This window comes from Pogona vitticeps, chromosome 3 (genome assembly GCF_051106095.1).
Source record: "Pogona vitticeps strain Pit_001003342236 chromosome 3, PviZW2.1, whole genome shotgun sequence".
NCBI lineage: Eukaryota > Metazoa > Chordata > Lepidosauria > Squamata > Agamidae > Pogona > Pogona vitticeps.
This window is the reverse complement of record NC_135785.1, coordinates 240,760,528-240,781,520: the sequence shown is the minus strand read 5'-3', so window position 1 is coordinate 240,781,520 and position 20,993 is coordinate 240,760,528. Positions and strand designations below refer to the sequence as shown.

Below are 20,993 nucleotides of genomic sequence, written 5' to 3'. Positions count from 1 at the left end.
GCAGTACAGTATAACAAAATGGTTAAAATCCTGTTACTTAACCCTGTTGACATAAACGCAACAGCGTGAACTACGGGAGTGAATCGCCCCTAGTTAAGGAGTTGATGTCTGCATTCTTGGTTGTTTGCCAAATCATGCGCCTGAAGCATGATAAGGACTACAGTACAGCCGCCTGTCCTTATTCGAAATCAACTCCATCGGCAGAAATAACCACCACTCCCCGCAAAAACCGAGGTATTGAACGCGCAGGCGCCAGCCCGTCTTTCGCCCCCCCCCCCCGCGCGCGCACACTCCGTGCAAGGGAAACGACCCAACAGCCATATTTTTTGAAGGCGGAAGTCTAGAGGAGGACGGCCCTTACGGCGAGCGGAGAGGGTCAAACGGGAAAAGGCAAACCGCCCTCGTGGCCGGAGGAGGGCGGGGCCACAGCCCTTATCACATGGTCTACAATTCCAGCATGGCCGGAGAAGAAAGCCTCGTTGCGGAGAAGGAAGGCGCCGACCCCACCCCGGTGGAACCCGCGAGGCAGAAGCTACCCGGGGCGGGCTCCGGCGGGGAAGGGGCTCTGGACCGGCGGCGTCCTCCGCCATCCCAAGGGAAAATCTTCATTTGCTCCTTCCCGCTCTGCGACGCCACCTTCAGCAAAGGCTGGAGGCTGGACGAGCACCTTTGCCGCCACACGGGAGAGGTACGTGGGACGGGGCCACGGGATGAATAGATGGCACGGGCGAGTAGGGGCACCTGTCGGGGCGTCAAGAGGCTAAAGAGCTTGCGCCCTGGCTCAGAATGCTGGAGGCCCCCGGCAGGGGCGGAGCCAGAGGGCGCTCGGCGGTTTTTATTAGCTCTTTGGCATGGGAGTGTGACCAATCAACAAGAAACCTGCCTTCATTGGCTGTGGGCTGGGCACGTGGCCTCAGCCGGGAGTTCCAGTTGGAGGCGACGCCTATGGGTCGTGCGTGTTTGCGGGGAAGTTCAGCCTTAACGTGTTTATTGGAGTCTTCCTCATTGGAAGGGGCGGGGCTCCTTAGAACTGCCGAGCTGGAAGGGATGCTCTAGAGGCGCTCTGGGTCATGGAGTACACCTCCACCCTGGGGAATGGAACTCCCAACCTCTGGCTCTGCAGCCAGTGACCGTTAGCCACTGAGTTATCCTGCAGTTTCTTTACTTCCAAGTGTACCTAGAGAAGTATTGGATACAGTGGTGCCTCTCTAGACAGTTACTCAAATGACAGTTTTTTTGCTAGACACTGACTTTTTGCGATCGCTATAGCGATTCGCAAAACAGTGATTCCTATGGGGGAATTTCGCTGGACAATGTTTGGTCCCTGCTTCGCAAACCAATTTTCGCTAGACGATTTTGACAGCTCCCTTCGCGCTCGCAAAACAGGAGTTTTCGGGACCTAAGCTTCGCAAGACAGCGATTCAAACAGCTGATCGGCGGTTCGCAAAGTGGCTTTCCTATGGCTGATACAACGACGATTCTTCCCCACTGGAACACATTAAACAGGTTTCAATGTATTCCAGTGGGGAAATGCTTTTTGCTAGACAATGATTTCACTAAACAGCGATTTCAGTGGAACGGATTATCATAATCTAGCGAGGCACCACTATACATTGGTGCCTTGCATAGCAACGTTAATCCGTGCAGCAAAAATCACTGCTAAGCGATTTTGGCGCTATGCAATTAAAAAAAGCCCATAGAAATGCAGTAAAACCTGTTTAATGCGTTCCTATGGGCAAAAAACTGACCTTAAAGTGAAGATCCTCCATACAGCGGCCATTTTTGCTGCCTCTTAAGCAAGGAATCAGTGCGAAAACACAGCGGGTGGCCATTTTGGAACCGCCGATCAGCTGTTAAAAAATCATCGCTTAGCGATGATCGGTAAGCGAAACAGGGAACTGATCATCGCAAAGCGAAAAAACCCCATTTAAAACATTGGAATGCGATCACTTTTGCGATCGCAAAATTTTCATCGCTATGTGGTTTCGTCGCTAAACGGAGCGCCTGTTAAGCAAGGCACCACTGTATAAGTAACCTTAAGAGTGGTAGCAATGACCAGATAGGCGGGGTATAAATAAAATAAATAAAATAAAATAAAGATACCCAGTGTGGTATCCACCGGATAGAGTGATGGACTGAGACTCAAGCGGTTTGGGTTTGAATCCCCACTTGACAATGGAAACTCACTGAGGGAGTGGCACTCCTCAAATATCTCACTTACCTTGAAAGCCCTGTTTGCGTCACCCTAAGTTGGTTCCAACTTGAGGGCACAGGTGGGCAATCCTGGATATAAGGGGAAAGAAGATAATTTGGCCTTGAAAATGCGTGAGATTCCCCCTGAGCCAATCTCAGCCTGTCCTACTTCACAGGGTTGTGCAGATCAGCTGAGGGGGTGACACATCCTCATGTATACTATCCTGAACTCATTGAAAGGAATTGAAGGTGTAAATGTAAAAAGTAAATACTGTAAGTGTTTTATGACAATCATCATAGGTTATTCATATCTGTAGGCTAGACATAAAACTGTCCCAGTGAAATGTTTAACGTTATTTTAGGGGAATAAATACAAAACCCGTAGACTGGACTTTACCAGATATTACTAAATCTGCTTGTAAATTACTTCTCTGCCCACCAGTCTCCCTCGCAAAGCAGTGAAGTAGTAAAACCACATTTATAAAACAGATATTTAAGACATTGTTTAAAAACAGATTGAAACAGAGTGGTCTTAACCGACCAGATAGGCGGGATATAAATAAAATAAAATAAATAAATAAATAAATAAATACCAAAGGCCTGACAAACTACACCGTTTGAAAGCTAAGAAAGAATCAAATCAGTCTGACAACCCTTGGGAGGAAGTGCTATAGTCAGGAGCAACTACAGAAAAAAGACCTGTAAAAGTTGCAGTTCCACACCACTGCATTATTGCACTACTGTGCCAGGAACACTTCACTTGTAATTTCTGCCTGTCACCTGTTTTTAAGTAGAAAAGATTTCTGAGAGCAAGGATGCATTGCTGGAGATTAAGGCCAAAGTAACACATACTGTGTTCCAGTTTTACTTTGTATGGATATGAAAACAGGACACCAGAGAAAGCAAACAGGAAAATAACTAATTGATTTTGAGTATGGAATTGGATGAGAGTTTTATGGATATCATGGGCAAGAAGAAAGACCAATATGTGAATTCTAGATCACATCATGTTTGAACGTTCTAGAACCCAAGGATACCATATTTTACAAACATAATGAGAACATAACTCACTAGAGAAGATAATAATGTTGGGAAAACGAGGACAGAAGGAGAAGAGAAAGACTGAATATGGGATGGATTGACTTGAGAAACCACAGCTTTGTGTCTCCAAGACTTGAACAAGGCTCCTCATGACAGGAAATTTTGGAGATCGCTAATGCATAATAATAGTTGCATGTTGTCAAGTGAGTTCTGAGTTATGGTGACCCAATACTTAGAAGTGGTTTACCATTCCTGCCTGGTGGTGCTGTGGAATGGTACAGTTTGCCCAAAGCTACACAGGCTGGCTTTTCTCCCAGGAAACACAGTTGGGGGTCAAAAGGTTCAACCTCAGGCTCTGCTAGCTCACCAATTCATAAAATCACCATAAATTGGAAACAAATAATGATGACAGTTCTGTTTAAAAAGTACATAGGTTCCTAACTAGACTAGATAGCATAACCCCATATGACTGTTGTTAATGAAATCAATCAGTTGTGTCTAGAGTGGGGAATTGTTTTGGAGTGTGGTATATCAGATCAGAACCTATCCCTTCGCATAATTAATTGCTGCAATATGATTAAAATTGTGATTAACTGTGCGCAGTGTTGCATAGCATTATAACCACTTAAAGGGAGGAACTGGCCACAAACTGTACCAACAACGGAATCTTTATAATGGATGTAGTAGATTGATTTGGCTTTGGGAAATAGGAGAGCAGGAAAAACAGACAGAAGACACAGTTAAGGCAACAGCTTAGCAAGTAAGTCAATAGCACAGCAATTGCCTATTTTGTCTGAAGGTCTGTAGTCATGTCTGAAAATACTCAGTATAGTGTTCCCTATGCAAGAGAAGTTGTAGGGAAGAAGAGAGACATGGAGGAAGAAGAGTAAAACAAGTAATTTTTAAAATATATTCTCTTTTCCCTTTAAATTAGCGACCCTTTGTTTGCGATTATGAAGGTTGTAGTAAAGGATTCACTAGAAGTTTCCATCTTAAGCGCCATTATCTCACGCACACTGGAGAAAAGCAGTTTGTGTAAGTATACTGGTAAAAGAGATTGGAGTGGGAGAGATGCTGAAATTCTTAGAAGCCCAGACAGATCTTGAGTCAAGAATCTGATGTTTATGAGCTGGTTCTTGAGTCTTGTCACACTGACATTGGCATATTTGTGTAATCAGCGTTTGTGTCAGTACTTGGAAATACTGGTTTTGGGGCTGTGACTATTAGAATACCCTGGTTCAACATGCCCACTCTTGGGGATTCTGGCAACTGTAGTCCAGTAAAATAATTTCCCCAAGATCTGGTTTGTGTAATATGATTCAAGTGTTTGATTATGTTAGGAAAAATTGCTTGACTATAAAGATCTGTTTTGTTTATAACAACTGCGTTTGAACTGCACAGCTGGAAGGGACCCAATAGATCGAGCCCAGTCCCTCTCAAAGGGGCACAGTGAGGAATTGAATTCCCAACCTCTGGCTTCACACCAGAGACTTAAGCCACTGAGATATCCAGCAGTTCAATTGCCCTATTGTGTTTAAATGTTTTTACTGTAATTACTTTGTAAAAATTTATTTATTCACGGTATTCATATCCTTTAATTTATTTATTTTTTGTTTGAAGGCAGGATTATTTCTTTATTCTAGAAATGACTTAAGTCACCAATTATTTTTGCTCTCATTGATTCATTTTTCTTTGTTAATGAGAACAAATTTTTCTGTTTGTAGATGCACAGTGGAAGGTTGTAATAAGAAGTTTACAACAAAATCAAACTTGAACAAGCACATTGGACGTAGGCATCAACAGAAGAAATATATAGTAAGTGGTTCTATTTAGGTGCTACTCTGTACTGAGAACTGGGAAATAATTGCTTAAGCTTGCTTGATTTTTTTTCCAAATTATCTTGCTAGTGTTTATCATGGCATTGTGCACCACTATAGGCAGAGATGTACTTGTTGTCAGTTGTGGTGTGGAAAGTGCTGTTTGCTTATAGAGTGCATTTTGCATAATTCATCAGTGGTAGACTCACTCTGTATGGAGCCATGGTTTCCAACTTTGGGTCCACAAATGTTCTTGGACTACAACTCCCAGAAATCCTGGCCAGCAGAGTGATGAAGGCTTCTGGCAATTTTAGTCCAAGAACCCAAAGTTGGGAACCAAAAGCATAGAGGATTTTGACTAAACCATGGGGTATACTGTGTCAAGCTTGGAAAAGATGCAGTCCAAACAAGAACAAGTTTCAGTCCAAACTACAAAGCAATCAAAACTTTAACTTTTCCAGGCTTTCAGTTGCTATGAACATAGGTTGGCAGCATACATCATAGGATCAATTAATGAAGTTAAACTCTGGGAATTCTTACTGGTTTCCCAGCTCTTGCTAACTTTTCATTAAGTAATCGGACACCACATGTATGAATATGCCTGTGAAGATTCTCAGTCATCCAGGTGAGGTTATCTGGAAGCTGAGTCATGGCAACTGGACTTCTTTCTTATTAGGTTGAAACATTTCACTACTCATCTAAGTAGCTTCTTCAGTCTGAGGAGAGTTGGTAAGGAGATCCCTGATATATCCTCTAGCTGGGTTTCACTTCCCCTAGTACTTTGTCCATCTAAAGAGCCAATTCAGACCAGGGGGAAATGACACCAATGTGGAGGATATATCAAGGGTCTTCTACCAACTCTCCTCAGACTGAAGAAACTACTTGGGTGAGTAGCAAAACGTTTCAGCCTAAGAAGAAAGAAGTCCAGTTGCTATGACTCAACATCCAGACATGTATGAATATTTGAGTTTATCTTTGTCTTCTACTAACACCAATTAACTTGTTTTCCAAACAGTGTGACGTTGAGAAATGTGGGAAGTCATTTAAAAAACACCAACAGTTAAAAATCCATCAGTCTCAACATACTGGTGAACCACTTTTCAAGTAGGTGAAACATCTCTATATCCTAAGATACTGCCCTACTTGGGAGTAAATACTGCTATTTCTAGAGTTCTTGTGGGCAAGAACTGAAAATGAATACTATGTGGAAGATAAGAAAAATGATTACCTTGAGGAAGATAAGAAAAATGGAAGTGTAGCATGAAATACCCTGAGTGGTTTAGGCTGCTTACCCCTCATCCCCCACCATGCCCTGATCAGCAGGACACTTCTAGTTTCTTCGTCTGCAAACTAGCACAAAAGCAGGACATCTTTTATTGCACCACCTCTTGTATTTCCACAAATAGTTTACCACAATGCTCATCTCAACCCATTGCACCCATTCCTCCTCAGCTGTTGGACCAACTGTGACCAAACTAGAATGTTCACCTATTTTGAAAATGCATTTTAGATAAATTTCCAGACACTTTGGTCAGCTTTAATTTGTGGCTTGCTTTTAGTTTTATTTTCTAACTGTCTTCTGGATTTTCAGCAGCAACCTAACCTTCTGCGTTCTCTGTAGAAATAGCACGATTAACAGCATCCTGGTGTTTTTATAGCTGCAAAATCAAAATTCCTATACTTTCCATAACAAAGTGTATGTACATCCAGTTGTGTTTGCTCAAATTCATTCTTTCTTGCCTTTTTCCATTTTCTTTTGCTTTTTTTGTTGACTGCTTCAGATAGATTACAGTACTGGATATCCCTGATTCACTGCTTATGAGAATTTCTGCTCACTTTGTGTACACAAAATATAAGTCCAGTGTATTTTTTTTAGTAATTTACTAATTACCACTGTGGGCTCTCAAGAGTGATAATATGCTCTGAAAAGCTTTATATGAAATGTGACCTAAAATGTTGTGCAAAAAACCACAAATGTTGTGGGAAATTATTCTTTGAAGCTTTTTAAAGAATCAGTATATCATCTAGTTAATATTGGGTTGGAGATGAAAGAAGAAAAAGAGGAAGGTTTTTTTTACAGTTCACAAGCTATGATTTTTATTTGTTTTTAATGTGTGTTTGTCACATAGATGCAGCCATGAAGGATGTGGGAAGCAACTTTCTTCACCTGCACATCTAAAACGTCATGAGAAGACTCATGAAGGTCATTACTTTTCTTCATTTAGCCAAGTCAATTTTCTAGAGCAGAACAAAAATTTTATGTCAGATAGTGGAGAGGAAGCTCTTGAAATACAGTGGTCTTAATTTGAATGGAGGATAGATGGAAGAGCTAGCTGGAGAGCACAGTGAGGTAGGTATTGGGCTGTGGACCAGAGGCTGGGAGTTCAGTTCCCACTGCGCATCCCTGATGTGTAACCTTGGGCAAGCTTCACAGTCCCAAGGCACCCCCCAGAAGAAAAAAAATGGTAAACCACTTCTAAGTACTGTCTTCTTAGAAAAGGGTCACCATATGGCAGAATTCACTTGATGGAATACAATTATTTGTTAAGATGGAAGAGCATTACAAAATATTCTAGATACATGTAGTCTTGAAATACAAGGGTCACACTACCGTGTTTCCCTGAAAATTAGACAGGGTCTTACATTAATTTTTGCTCCAAAAAACACATTAGGGCTTATTTTCAGGGGACGTTTTATTTTTTTCTTGCACAACAATCTACATTTATTCAAATACAGTCGTGTCATTGTCTTCTGGTTGCTGCACAATGGTGGAGGTCAGGGTTTCACTTAACTGGGGCCTATTTTGGGGTAGGCCTTATATTATGAGCATCCTGAAAAATCATACTAGGGCTTATTTTTGGGGAAACAGGGTAGAATGATACAAGTGTGTGTTGTGTTTCAGCATGTAACTTCAGCAGAAAAGGAAACACAAGGGCAGCAGTTTGCTAAAACTTTCTTAAGTTTGCATTTTTTGTCTTCTTTTTTTTAATACTAGATTTTTGATGCTATTCCTTTTAAGAGTAGCAATTAAAATGTGTTTTTAAAACAGTCTATCCCATTTATCACTACTAAGTAAATGTTGCCTTAAGGAGTGATATACAGATCAGTTAGGTCAGATGTATGTTCGGGCAGTACTGGGAAACCTGAAGGCAATTTATTTATTATCTATATTGAGGAGAAGCAGAATGACTTGTAGAAAATGACTCTGCATGTTTGTTTGTTTTTTGAAGTCTGTTAAACTTCCTTTACTTTTTTTCCCCACCAGGCTATATATGCAAAAAAGATGGCTGTTCATTTGTTGGAAAAACCTGGTCAGAACTCCTAAAGCATGTGAGACATAGTCATGTAGGTAGGTATTATTAAGATAAATTAAGCTTTAAAAATTATATGGCATGTGAAAAATATATTTTCTAATTATATGTGCTTGCTTCTTTGGTCCTAATACAGAACTGCAATACTGTCTAACGTATGTTGTATTTCTCAAATGAATCCAGAAATAGAAATGTGTCTCAGAATATTGCACATCCTTGTGTATATTTTCAGTCATCTTAGAATAGTCCTGTAGAACAGATCACTAGTACTCAACTTTTACATATGATGGAGCCTGAAACACTGAGTTCTTAGCTATTTCAGACTACTTATTGAGTTTACAGTAGAAGTGATAGTTGAAGCCGGCACTGTTGCTTTCCAAACACACAGCACTTCAATCAGCATTGCTGGATCAGGCCAAAGGTCTGTGTGGCCCAGCAGCATCCTGTTCCCATCCTGTGTCCAACAAGTGGGACATAAACCTGCTACCCCCTACACAACAAGTACACAGGACCAACATAGCTGTCATGACTAGTACGTAAGTAGTGAATAGCTGTATCTTCCATGAACTTGTCTAATCAGATGATAAATCCTCAAGTTGGCTGCCTTTGCTACATCTGGTGGCAGCGAATCCCATAGTTCTGCCACAGCTAACTACCTGTGTTAACTAATGTGGAAAAGATGATCTCATCCTCACTGTTCTGAACAGTCCACTTTTTCAGTGTCAATGGGCGCTCCCAATTATGAAAGAGAAATAAGAAGTATTTCTGATAGATAGGACTGTAAAGTAGAAATCTGCGTAAGAAGGCTGAGAAACATGCTTAGTGGTGAGGTGCTTGTATTGTGTACAGAGATTTTTTTTTTACCTTGAGAGAAATCAGAAGGTTTTCTGTTAAATTCTGCTTGAAAATATGCCTGCAGCTTTTCTTCTGTTTCTCCTTCTCTAGAACCAGTGGTCTGCAAGGTGTGTTCCAAAATATTCAGCCGCAAGGACTTCCTTAAATGCCACCAAAAGATTCATGCTGTTAACAGAGAAGTATTCAAATGTCCACGAGAGGGCTGTGGAAGAACTTACACAACTGTTTTTAATCTTCAGAGCCACATTCTTTCCTTTCATGAGGCAAAAAGACCTTTTACATGTGATTATCCTGGCTGTGGAAAAGCCTTTGCAATGAAAGTAAGTGTTTTATTTTTTTACACCTACTTCCAAATCCATCTTTTCCCTTCTTGGTTTAGGGTCCTACATAAGCATAATTCTTGTTCTTTATAGCAGAGTCTTGTAAGGCATGCTGTGGTACATGATCCTGACAGGAGGAACTCAAAAGTAAGTCAGACTTGTTTTTTTTTTCTCCTTGTTAGAAAAAAAAAGTTGTTGTGTATCAATAGGAGCTTTGTGGCATGGTGGTTAAACTGCAGTACTGCAACCAAAACTCTGCTCCCAACTTGGGTTCAAATCCCAGGTTGCTGGCTCAAGGTTGACTCAGCCTTCTATCCTTCTGAGGTCAGTCAAATGAGTACCCAGCTTGCTGGGGAGGGCAATGTGTAGCCTGCATAATTAACTTGCAAAGCACTCAAGAGAGTGCTTTAAGCACTACAGGGCAGTATATAAGTAGTACACTTTGCTTTGCTTTAATAATAATTGTGATTTGCGAAAAGACCCAAGCCGCTGAAATTTCAAGCCATTTTACTAAAACATGTAATTAAACAAAGGCAAATTAAATAAGTGATTTTATTTAATTATGTTCTGAGAGTTGTAGGAGCAAAAGTGAAATTTGGAGTTTTGTTTCCAGTCAAAATATCTGAAGGACAGAGGGTGGGCAAAATAATTGTGAAAAGACTACTGAGATTCCTTGTCTTGACAAATCCCATCCCCAGAACCTCTCAATACAATAAGTATCTGTAAAAATTTTTGTATGTTTGATGCTAAGCATCAAACATATAAGGGAGGTATATGTTGGGCTGAACACATGCCAAAAGATTCTCTTAACTTATTAAAAGCAGCATGCTTTTTTAAATTAAGGTTCCTGATCCCAGTGAACTTCAACTATGCATTTACCCAAATGCTTATAAAGCTTGTGCAGATCCCTCTATTCAGTGCACAAAAATATTTCTACTTTTGTGTGTGCAGAGTGAACATCTGCAAACAGCTACAGTTACGAATCCACAGATGTGGAAATTGATGGTCTTCATCAGGTTTCGATCATGTGCATCCTTCCAGCTGCAACTCCCATCAGCCATCGCTAGCACTGCCCAAGATGACAAGTGCTGGGGGTTGCAGTCTAACAGAACTGAATGAAGGCACTAAAGCCATCCCTGATCCATGTGACAGTAAAACTAGTTTACAAAATTATTTTACTAGCCAGTCAATGTGTTCCTGGGGCACATTGTTGGCATGAACATGCTCGGAGTAAAAGATAACAAGCAGCTCTGGTTGGCCAGAGAATCTTGAAGAAGGCAGAGGAGGCTTCTTTGGAAATATGTGGAACAGCCAGTTTATACCTATAGTATAATGTACTTCTACAAATATACTTTTACATTTGTTTGTAGTGAGACAGAAACAAACAATACAAATATATCATAAGCCACCTGTGCCCTCTAATCCAAAGGAAATCAGACCCAGTTAATGTTATCACTACAACTGAAAAGCCCTTGAGAAAATGAAGGGCATAAAATAGCAGGTCACTATTTCCCACAGTTGGCTACCATGGCTGTTGGTATGATAGGAGAAACTGACCATGACTTCTGTGTTTGTGGATCTTTTTTCCTAAGGCTAGAAAACCACGTCCCAAGCGAAGCCTGGCCTCTCGTCTCAGTGGCTACATTCCACCAAAATCAGAACAAAGAAATGAGTTGTCAGCAGTGGCTATTCTGACCAGACCTGCAGGAAATCATACACCGTTGACTGTGGAAACACTGTCCCTTAACTAGTTTGAGATGCATTTGAACAGCTGAATGCGCGTGGAAATGGATTCATTAACTTACCATTATTGCATATTTATGGAGTCTCTACAGACAACTGGAAACACATTGGAGGAAATTCAGTCTTTTTCCATTTTAATAAAATCACTGCTTGAGAGATCTCAGTCAGTAGTGTCTTTTCCACTCTCCTGGTGATCTTTGTTTTTTTGTATTTTATCAATGTTCTGCTGATCATCTTTCTTTTTGCCCATTTTCTTATATTCCTGGATTTCTTTGTCTGACATGTGTCTCAAAACACACTTACTGCTTCCTTCTTTAACATGGGGCTCAGAGAGGTAAGTCACTTTTCCAGGCATCGAAGCCAAAATTTTATCAAACAACAGTAGCTGAAAATGAGAACATAGCTTGATGTTATGAACACGTTATCTGAATCTTTCTAGGTTTAGAGAAAGAATTAGAGTGGAATCGGACAGATCAGGCACATAATATTCTTATAAAAATATTATCTGTGCAGGACAGAAGCTAAATCTTACCAACTTTGCTAGTAATTTAGATTACATGAGCATTTATATCTTGTGCATTATTCCTGTGCCTTGTCTAGTACACTGATTGGTGTTGAAGACTTCCTTATTACTTAATATTCCTGTTATCTTTTTACAAATTCTACTATTGGAGATGCCACCTATTTAATTCTTGATCATCTGGCTTGGGGTCTTGGATCATCAGTTCTCAAATTCTAGTTTTCCAATTGTTTCTAGATAACAGTTTTGTATGTTTTTCCTCACTTTAATGATTGTTGTTTCCAAGAAATAATCCTGCAGAACATTGCAACCAGAGTTAAAACAATGAAAGTGACTCTGTATAATCAAACTGGAATGTGTGGCCTTAAGCACACTTAAAGTACTTTAATTACAGTCATGAGCAGAGAGAACTTAATAATCTGCAATCTTTCTACAGTCTCTAGAGAAACAAGACTTTAAATTGGTATTAAAGTTGAAGGTTGGGCGGTACTTTTATTAGATCAATAAAAAGTTAAAAATAAGATGAGCTCTTTAATTTTCCACACCTATTCATCAGGTAAGGATAGTGCAAAACTTGGGGTTAAGGCATATAGTTCAATCATTGGGCTAGATGTTGTATTATTGGCTCACAAAGCCAGTCTTCCAACCAAGCAATATGGAGATTAGGTTCCACATGATGACAAAGGGAACAACTTGCATCTCTTCTGCACTTCCTGCAAACCATAAGCCAGTGGTTGCAGAATGGGGGAGGAACTACAAATTGTTAAATTTGTCACCTCTGATTCACATGGAATCTGAACTAGAGATGGGGGTATTCATATTCGTATACGAATACCTCCGCACAGGTGAACATAACGAGGGTCCAGCGCCATGGGGACAGATGGTCCAGTCACCGATCCACAGCAGAGCCCGCCAGTGGCTCCAGAGATTGCGTTCGGCTCACCACTCCTGGCAGGAGGACAAGCCTCTGCTCGGTCGAAGCATGGCTCGCTGAAGGTGATCTCCGGAGCTACTGGAAGGATCTGCAGCGCCCGCCCTGGATCAGTGAATAGACCGTTCGGCCCCATGAGGCTGGACCCTAGCTATATCCACCTGTGCAGGGTAGTCCTATAAAAAAATCCCCATTTCTAATCTGAACTCACTTTTGCTTTGCTTGTGCAATTTATGAACTACTTGCTTAAATCTCAGGTTTTATGCTATTCTTGACCTGAAAAAGAGTTCCAAAAAAGTAAAAAGCTGATATTATTTGTAATTTTTTAATAGTTTAATAAAACTAGTGCCCAGCTTCACTGCTGTTCTATCAAGTTGGAATTAATGACTGAAATAGAATAGTAATTAGACAGGAATTAATAATACTGGTAATTGATGAAGAGCTTCATTTAAAAACCCTTTTATTAACTTACCATCTTTTCTGATCCAACAGAAGCCTTGTGCTGATTCACTACTACTTTAACATGGTATTTGTGGTCAATCCATTTTTCAACTTGTCTTAACTTTATATCTAAATCATGCTGTGCGATATCTGTGGAAAACCTTATCTCCTTGGTCTGAACAGGCCCTGTGGAAATAAAGCAAGGATCATAATCATATTGAGCCATTCTATCCTGAAGTCGTTTCTTTCCGTTCTTAATTATGCCTGTTTGGAAATGGTAACATGGAAATCATTGTGATAGAAGGTGATAATGAATAGTTGCTTATTTATGACAGAGCATTTTCAGAAGGAAAACAAGAAATAGGGAATGACATATCCAGGAATATTTTATCATTGAGATGAAGGAACAGGGTGACACCCTTTAACCTGAGTCCAAGAGTTATGATCAGCAGCTGCAGTCGTTCTAGCATTCAATGGCAGTTCTACTATAATCTGCTTTGTCTCTGAATGAAATGTAGAAATATTTACAGCAGACCCCTTTACTTCTCTCTTGTCTTGTCTTGGTATCTCAAATTTTTTCATGCAAGCAACAAGTTGAGTTGTGGTATAGCTGGATTGGGGCAGGGGGAAGACATGGGGAATAAACCATGCTGGGACATGCCACTAGTGATCTCCCTTACAGCAATATCTTTGACAGAACAGGCTATTCATCATCCCATTAGACCAGCAGATCCCATGTGGCACCCAAATGAGTGTTGCTGGGTGCTCATATTGTTTCTGAGAAAATCTGTACAAGATAAACACTTCTTCCTGCGATTATGAAAGAGGAAAACTTTAACCTTGTCATCTATCATCCTAAAGAAGCCTCCTTCTCTACCCCAGCTATTTTATTCAGGCCAGTTGGGCGGGGGCTAGATTAAAGTGCATGCATACATATGAATGCTGTTCCCAGCATCTCCAACAGATGCAGCACCCTTGGCCAAAACAAATAGGTGCTCCTATGCTACTGCCTGTGCTAAGGAGTTGTGGCTAGGCAGTTACCAAACACTAACTCTGAAGACATGTCTTTACAATCACCTCTTGAATCCACGGCTTCAATTCCAGTGGTGATGCAAAGATCCAACACTGACAGCATTCACCTGCATTTATGAATAACAGATCCTTCCTAAAGTCTAGATGTCTTCTTATATGCATTTCATGATTACTGTTGCAAACGTAAAAGACATCAATGCCACTCATTGCTTTGGAAGTAGGTAGTCATTAGGGTATACTTCTTCAGAAAAAAAAGTGTCAAAAAGAGGCAAAGTGGGGATATTAAACAGCCCCATATCTGCTCCAGGGATGTTGCCAGAGCAGATAGGGGCTGTTCATGAAGTCCCCAGTTGCCATTCGGGTCAGTTAGGGTGCCCATGTAAATAACTGGAAACCCCCCCCCCCCCAGTATTTTCCAGATTAAAACTGATGCTATTTGAATAAAAATACACAGCACCAGTTGCTGTAGGAAAAGGGAGCCCAAAGGAGAATGAGATTGACAGCTGAAGCTCTAATAAAAGAGAAAAACTCTTCTGGAAAACTCCAGTTACTGAGTCCTGAGATTGACCTCACTGGAAAAACAAGCTGCTGTTACATATCCAGCCCTGGGAATGGGAGAATGAAGCATCATGTCTGATTTTCTTGCTTGTTTTAGGTAGCAACATTGAGCCTTCTATTATACTGAGGCCTTACTATGTTTGTGAATCTGGGGTGGATAACTTGGGTGGATAACTTAACGGGCTTGGTTAGAGTCAGGACTGCCCCTCTGGCCTCACTGCCATTTTTCTTTCAAAATTTTCCTCAATTTTTAATGCCCACTGTGGGCCTTTATTTGTAGAACTACATTTTTCTTACCGTGGATATTTATTTATTTTATTATGTTTATATCTGTCAGTGTTCCTAAATGGATCTGTCCTGACTGTGTGTGCAGCACTCTTGACTTAAGCAAGCCAGGGTACAGACTGAGGACATCTTCCATATCCCAACACACACCTTACCCTAAGGAAAGTTTTCGAGTTAGGAGAGGACAGCATGGAAGAAAACAAGCTGGCAACAACTTTACCTAAAAAGTACCACCATATTCCCAAAGTTGATGGCACTGTGTTTTGCCCTTCAGATAATCACAGCCCTTTCCATGTTTTCTCTCTTTTCCCTCCTGATATGGAAATATATATTAAAAAAAAACTTTCCAAAACCTGACTACAACTCAGTGTAGACCGTCTCCAAGTCAGCTTGGGGTAGATAGGAAATATTTGCATACAGAATGGATCAGACAATATTTGCACACCTACAGTAATCATCAAAGGAATTTTAGATACTTAGCTGTTTAACCCAAGCTTCATAGGTGACCAGTATATTTGCAAGAATCAACTGTAATCCTGAGTGAGTCAGGAGGTGAGGCTGAGGAGCTTGATGCCGAGGGAGGCCCGGAAGGAAAAAACAAGAAACCGGGCCTTCTCGGCGGTAGCTCCTCGCCTCTGGAACAATCTTCCTCCAGAGATTTGTGCGGCCCCTTCGCTGGGTATCTTTAAAAACCAATTAAAAACATGGATGTTTACGCAAGCCTTCCCTCCAGTTAATATTAGATTTATTTTCTTTTTCCATCTTGAAGAATTTGTTAGATGATGTAATAATTTTTGTGTTATATTTATATGTCGTTTTATGTATATATTTGGAAGCCGCCTAGAGTGGTTGTAAGACCAGATAGGCGGGATATAAATAAAATAAATAAATAGAAATAAGTTTAGAAAATATGCAAGCTTTTGGGTTCTCTCAGATTCTCTGCCAGGCTAAGTAAAAGACCTGGGAGAATGGTAGATCCTACTCTGAATGGCCAAAGGGAGAGGATAACCAGGTGCAAAAGAGGAGGGGGGGGGGTTCTGGACATTTAACTGTTGCTTAGATGAGGAGACTGAATACAACTATTAGAGGTACAAGACCCTGTCTTCTTTTTCATCTGGTCCCTCTAACCAGAATATGAATTCTTCCAAGGCTGTTCCAAAAAAGGAAAGTGGCAGTGCTGATTTTTAGGAATAAAACACAACCCAGAATCCATAGGTGGCCATTATTTTTTTTATAAGGCTCACCTATAAATTCAGGATAGATTCTATGATTCTACAGATTCTCGTACCACTGAAGAAGGAAGTTTGTCATATGTAAGGAAAAGACTAGGCAAACAGAGTTACATTATTAATGCAAAACAATGGAACATAACCTAGGTTTTCTCTATGATGCACAGCTGCACGAGTGTGTACAATTCCATGCAGGGCTCCTCCTCCGCACACCTACAGCAATCATTTCCAGCCTCTCTGATTCCAGCTGCGACAAGCCCCATGCAGTGGGGGAGCAGAGTTGTGCACGGGGGGGGGAGAGCAGAGTCGCATGCATGAACACTGGAGCCCTGCTCAGTGGGGCTGAAAACTAGAGGGAACATTGAACACAGCCAAATCAGTTTATGAAGGAATGTGTTCACAATCTTTCAGAAGTGCCTTACATACCACTTTTGGAGCCAGCTTTCTGTTTTTCTTTAAATCGAAGGCGTTCTTCATAAATCTGCAGCCCCGACATCAGCCTGTACATTGGAGGCTTGGTGTTCTCTCTGAGCAGAACAAGTCTTAGCCCCCTTGCATCCATGAGCCGAAGCACATCAGCTCTGTGCATTACTCCCATGTTCTCGCCATTCTCATCTATCAGTTGAACATGCAGATACGGGATTCTTCTCCCCACATTTTCAATCTTCGTATTGAAAGTGTAATTTATCTTATTTCCTTTTATATTTTCCTTACTGTCTCCTGCCGTACAGAATGTCTGCACGGGGTTATAGAGAAGTCTTCTTTTAGCCAACTCTGTCATTCCCTGAGTCTTTGAAAACATTGTCCTTTTTTGTGGTTGCCTCCAAAACCTTGCAAGATATTGAGTAATCCAGTTCAGCTCCTTCCTTCCAGTCTTCAGGCACAAGGAAGCCATTCTGATGGGGGAAAAAAACAAAATACTTCAGGAACTCAAACGATTATTCCATAAATTGTTATTCATTTTCAAGTTATCTTTTTTAAAAAGTTTATAAAATATGTGTAAGAGAGAATTCTTTTGAGTTCTGATATAATTTACAAAGACAGGTACTGTATAATAAAGAAGTTATACATATGATGACTACATGGAAACTGTTGCACTGAATGAGTAAAATATATGAGGAAATGCAAGAGTAGGCAATTACTGTATTTTTATGCACCACTAAAAATTAGTATGGGAAGATGAGAGTGGTATTTTCTCTCTGTGTATGGCTGAAATGGATTGCAATCCATAACAACTCACATTGGAAATTTTTTTTTCAAGTGTCAAAATACCTTTGTTTGCACATTTCCATGTGTTATTCAACATTCCAAGGAAAGTGTAGTTCGGTTTTAAAACACACCCCATGTCACATTAAAACATAATTCAGCTGGCATAAAAAAGCTTTCCAGAGCCACAGCAATAAACAAGAAGACATGTCAATGAAACACCATTTGGAACAAGTACATTCTCAAAGTCTTTGGGACAGGGAGACCAACTAATTTGCTAAAACTTGAAAGGCCAGGTTTGTGTCTTCTACATTCAGGGTATGCCTGTGAATGCAACAAAGCCCAAGTTGTTATCCTGTGCTATTAAGACTTATCCTGTGCTACTTCTGACTTATGGAGGCCATAGGGTGTCTACTGCCAGCTGATGGGGAAGGTTACTGGTATATCACCTTGAATCAGTAGCTGCCACTACTCTCCGTCCTTCATCCATCCAAGAGGAATGCAATCTGTGCTTACCCAACAGATGGGATGAACTCTGTTGTGGGACATGCCTCTTTTCCTTCAGTCTGGGAAGAATATGGTCTGTGCTGCCTGGAGGATTCTGGCAGTTGTCGAGAAACACAAACCTGCACCCCTCTAATGACTTGCTGCCTCTCCTTAAAAATAACAATTATATGCCATGAAGTTAATTATGACTTATGGCAACCCTTTTTGAGATTTTTCAGGTACAGAAAACTCAGAAGTTGTTTACCATTCCCTTCTTTCTGACCCCCCCCCCCCCCCCCGGGACTGTGCAAGCTTGCTCATGACTACACAGGCTGGCTCTACTTGTAGGAGACACGATGGGGAATCAAACTCCAAATCTCTAACTTCACAGACAGATACCTAAATCAGTGAACTATCCAGCTCTTTCATTCATGAAATATCTGATACCTGAACCAAGGTGGTATTTCTATGGAGGCAATGTGGTGTAGTGGATAAAACATTAAAGCAGGAGACCTAGGTCCAAATCGCCACTTAGCAACAGTAACTCGCATTTTGCTCATGCAAAAGTTATACTGGTATCAGCTTTGTGTGAACAGATATCTGAAAACTATTGCCTTCCTGCAAATGTGAATCAGTCATGTGTTTCTGCAAGATCTAAGTGTGGAGGCAGAGGACAGACATGTATGGGCATGATATATTATGTAACTAACAAACATATACATATCTGCACACATCTATTTTCTATTTACCATCTAAATTCAATTGCATATTTGTAATTAATTCTCAAGTCTAAATCAATCATTCCACTATCTCTGCATTGGTATCTCACTGCTAACTTCATTTAATTATAGAGAAGGCAGTTTTTCAGATCGTGTTCTTCCGCCACTGAATTCATGACAGTTCACTTGTGAAACTGACAAGCAGATATTAAGCTTCTTATGAGCTGGTTTCCAGTCCTCATGCAACTCTTCTTGTACAGTGACTAGAAAAAACCCATATTTCGCTACGATGCAGTAGACAAATGTTTTCATTTTTATAACTGTTTTATTCCATTAAAATTATTAATAACATGTATTGCAAAAATAAAGTCTTGAGGCACCTTTGGGAGTAATCAGGTTTATTTCCATGTTAGTTTTCCTGGATAAGAAGCCAATTCTGGCAAATGAATAAATTCAGACATATGACCAAAGAAGTGGATTCTAATCCATGGAAGTTCACACTGGAAGGTATCAGTTAAGTCTTAAAGACCACTGTGCTTTTTAGGGGGTGGTGGTGGTGGTGGAATACACATGCAGAAGAGGCTACCACAGCTTGCATAGTGTGTGTGTGTGTGTGTGTGTGTGTGTGTGTGTGTGTGTGTGTGTGTGTGTGTGTGTGTGTGTGTGTGTGTGTGTGTGTGTGTGTGTGTGTGTGTGTGTGTGTGTGTGTGTTAATATATATATATATATATATATATAATTTTTTATCAGTGGCCTAATAAAAGTAGTGCCTGTTCTCGCACCTTTCTTTGAAAACTGGTCACGTGTACCTGGAGGTCCACCCTGTCATGCACCGAAGTGGCAGACATACACAGGTTGCGGAGACTTTTCAAAGGGAACAGTTATGGAAAAAAAAGCTTCTGGAGCTCTTTTTCTCCTACGAGCGGGCGACTGACTCCGCGCCTTCAGATATTTTCAGGAGGTAATCCCCAAAAGCCCGATTTAGTACGGCAAATGGCGAGGGACGATGGGAGCGGCAGTCCACCCAAATCTCTGGAAGACGGTGGCTGCCTCGCCCAGCTCCTAATCTACCTATGTTGGACTTGGTCATGAGCACAGCTAGAGCACTCTGCACATTCTCAGAGGTCCTCTCCCGTGGCCACATCGAGAACCCGAAGAAGCCCTGCCCACTGAAGTACGGACGCCACCTCAAGTCCTCTTCCGAGCAGGAGCCGCCGCCGCCGCCGCCCCTCGGAACCACCCCTTCCCCTCGGCGCCTGTTCAAGGCAAAAAAAAACCCTTTTGGCACAGAAGACCGTCCGTTTACCTGCCCGAACAGCAGCCCCTCTTCCGCGCAGGGGAAGAAGAAAAACAGCGGCCTCACGGACAGGAAGAGGCGGAGCTCACGGAGGAAGTGGGGGCGGGGCTTACGTTTAGCGTGCCAGGTGGGGTATTTTGGAGCGGGGCCGGGCCAGTGTCTCGGCGTGCAGGATGTCATCCCACGCGGGCGCGGCTCATGGCAACACACTCTCTCTCGCGCGCTCCTTACTCCTCTGGTCGCTTTTGTTAAGCAAGCCAGGCTATTTCGTTCAGGAGGCAAATAGCACACGTTCCAATCCTCCACAGCCCGCTTTGCATAATATTTATTTGTTTACTGGAACTATTTCCCTCTCCCCCCCCCGATTTTCTCCTTCAAAGGACCCGATGGAAAAATAGGTGCATTCATAGTTGTCCCTACTAATAGGCTTATTTTGGCAGATGATAAGCACTGATGTGAGAGAACTAGTATTTGCGTTAGAGTGCAATATTTGAAAAAAAGGGGGACCCTAATTCATCTCTACTTGGTCACAAAGCTTCCTCGGCTTCTTTGGGCCAGTTTGTATCTTTTAGCAAAAACTGCTTTGGACGGTTGTTCTGGGAATAAATGGAGAAACTATAGTTGTGGTACAGTATATATATATTGGCGGTACATACTAGTAAATAAATAAATCTCTGGTGACACTTCTATCAGTCTTGTCATTTTTTTTCTCATCAGTTTCTATGGGAATGCCACAGAAATCTGCTGCAAGTGACACACTCATCCAATTTTCAGGAAAAAAAAATTAAGAGGAAAGTATCTTTAAAGATAAAGATTAAATGTTGTATTATTAGACAGTGCAAAACATGTGCAAAAGAAGAATGAACAGGAACTTATGCCAAGCTGCAGAGTGAGGTGTTGTGTTGATTATTATAGTTAAATTACTCTGACAGTGCAGATGTGACCATTTTGAATCACAGCCCCCAGAATTTTGCCCTCAATGACCACCGTTTTTTTAGCTGGCAGAGCC

At 41.2% G+C, this 20,993-nt stretch overlaps 2 protein-coding genes across 4 annotated transcripts; one reads left to right on the top strand and one right to left on the bottom strand.

The window, feature by feature from the left end:
* Window positions 1–322: 322 nt before the first annotated feature.
* On the top strand, window positions 323–11,443 carry GTF3A (general transcription factor IIIA). Of its 2 annotated transcripts, none has more exons than XM_020788583.3 (9): window positions 323–688; window positions 4,169–4,269; window positions 4,959–5,049; window positions 6,067–6,155; window positions 7,181–7,254; window positions 8,317–8,400; window positions 9,308–9,537; window positions 9,634–9,684; window positions 11,130–11,443. In XM_020788583.3, the coding sequence occupies exons 1-9, from the start codon at window positions 440–442 to the stop codon at window positions 11,286–11,288; spliced, it is 1,128 nt and encodes a 375-aa protein (XP_020644242.3). In that variant the 5' UTR covers window positions 323–439; the 3' UTR covers window positions 11,289–11,443. The 2 variants fall into 2 exon arrangements, with proteins under 2 accessions (XP_020644242.3, XP_020644241.3); XM_020788582.3 differs by having other exon boundaries at window positions 9,631–9,684.
* On the bottom strand, window positions 10,076–20,101 carry MTIF3 (mitochondrial translational initiation factor 3). 2 transcript variants are annotated; one of them, XM_020788585.3, is made up of 5 exons: window positions 19,994–20,077; window positions 17,999–18,138; window positions 16,703–17,172; window positions 13,204–13,358; window positions 10,076–11,665 (listed from the first exon to the last, which is right to left on the bottom strand). In XM_020788585.3, exons 3-5 carry the CDS (start codon window positions 17,169–17,171, stop codon window positions 11,441–11,443), a joined length of 849 nt encoding a protein of 282 aa, XP_020644244.3. In that variant the 5' UTR covers window position 17,172; window positions 17,999–18,138; window positions 19,994–20,077; the 3' UTR covers window positions 10,076–11,440. The 2 variants fall into 2 exon arrangements, with proteins under 2 accessions (XP_020644244.3, XP_078246137.1); XM_078390011.1 differs by lacking the exon at window positions 17,999–18,138 and having other exon boundaries at window positions 19,994–20,101.
* Between the last annotated feature and the right edge of the window lie 892 nt (window positions 20,102–20,993).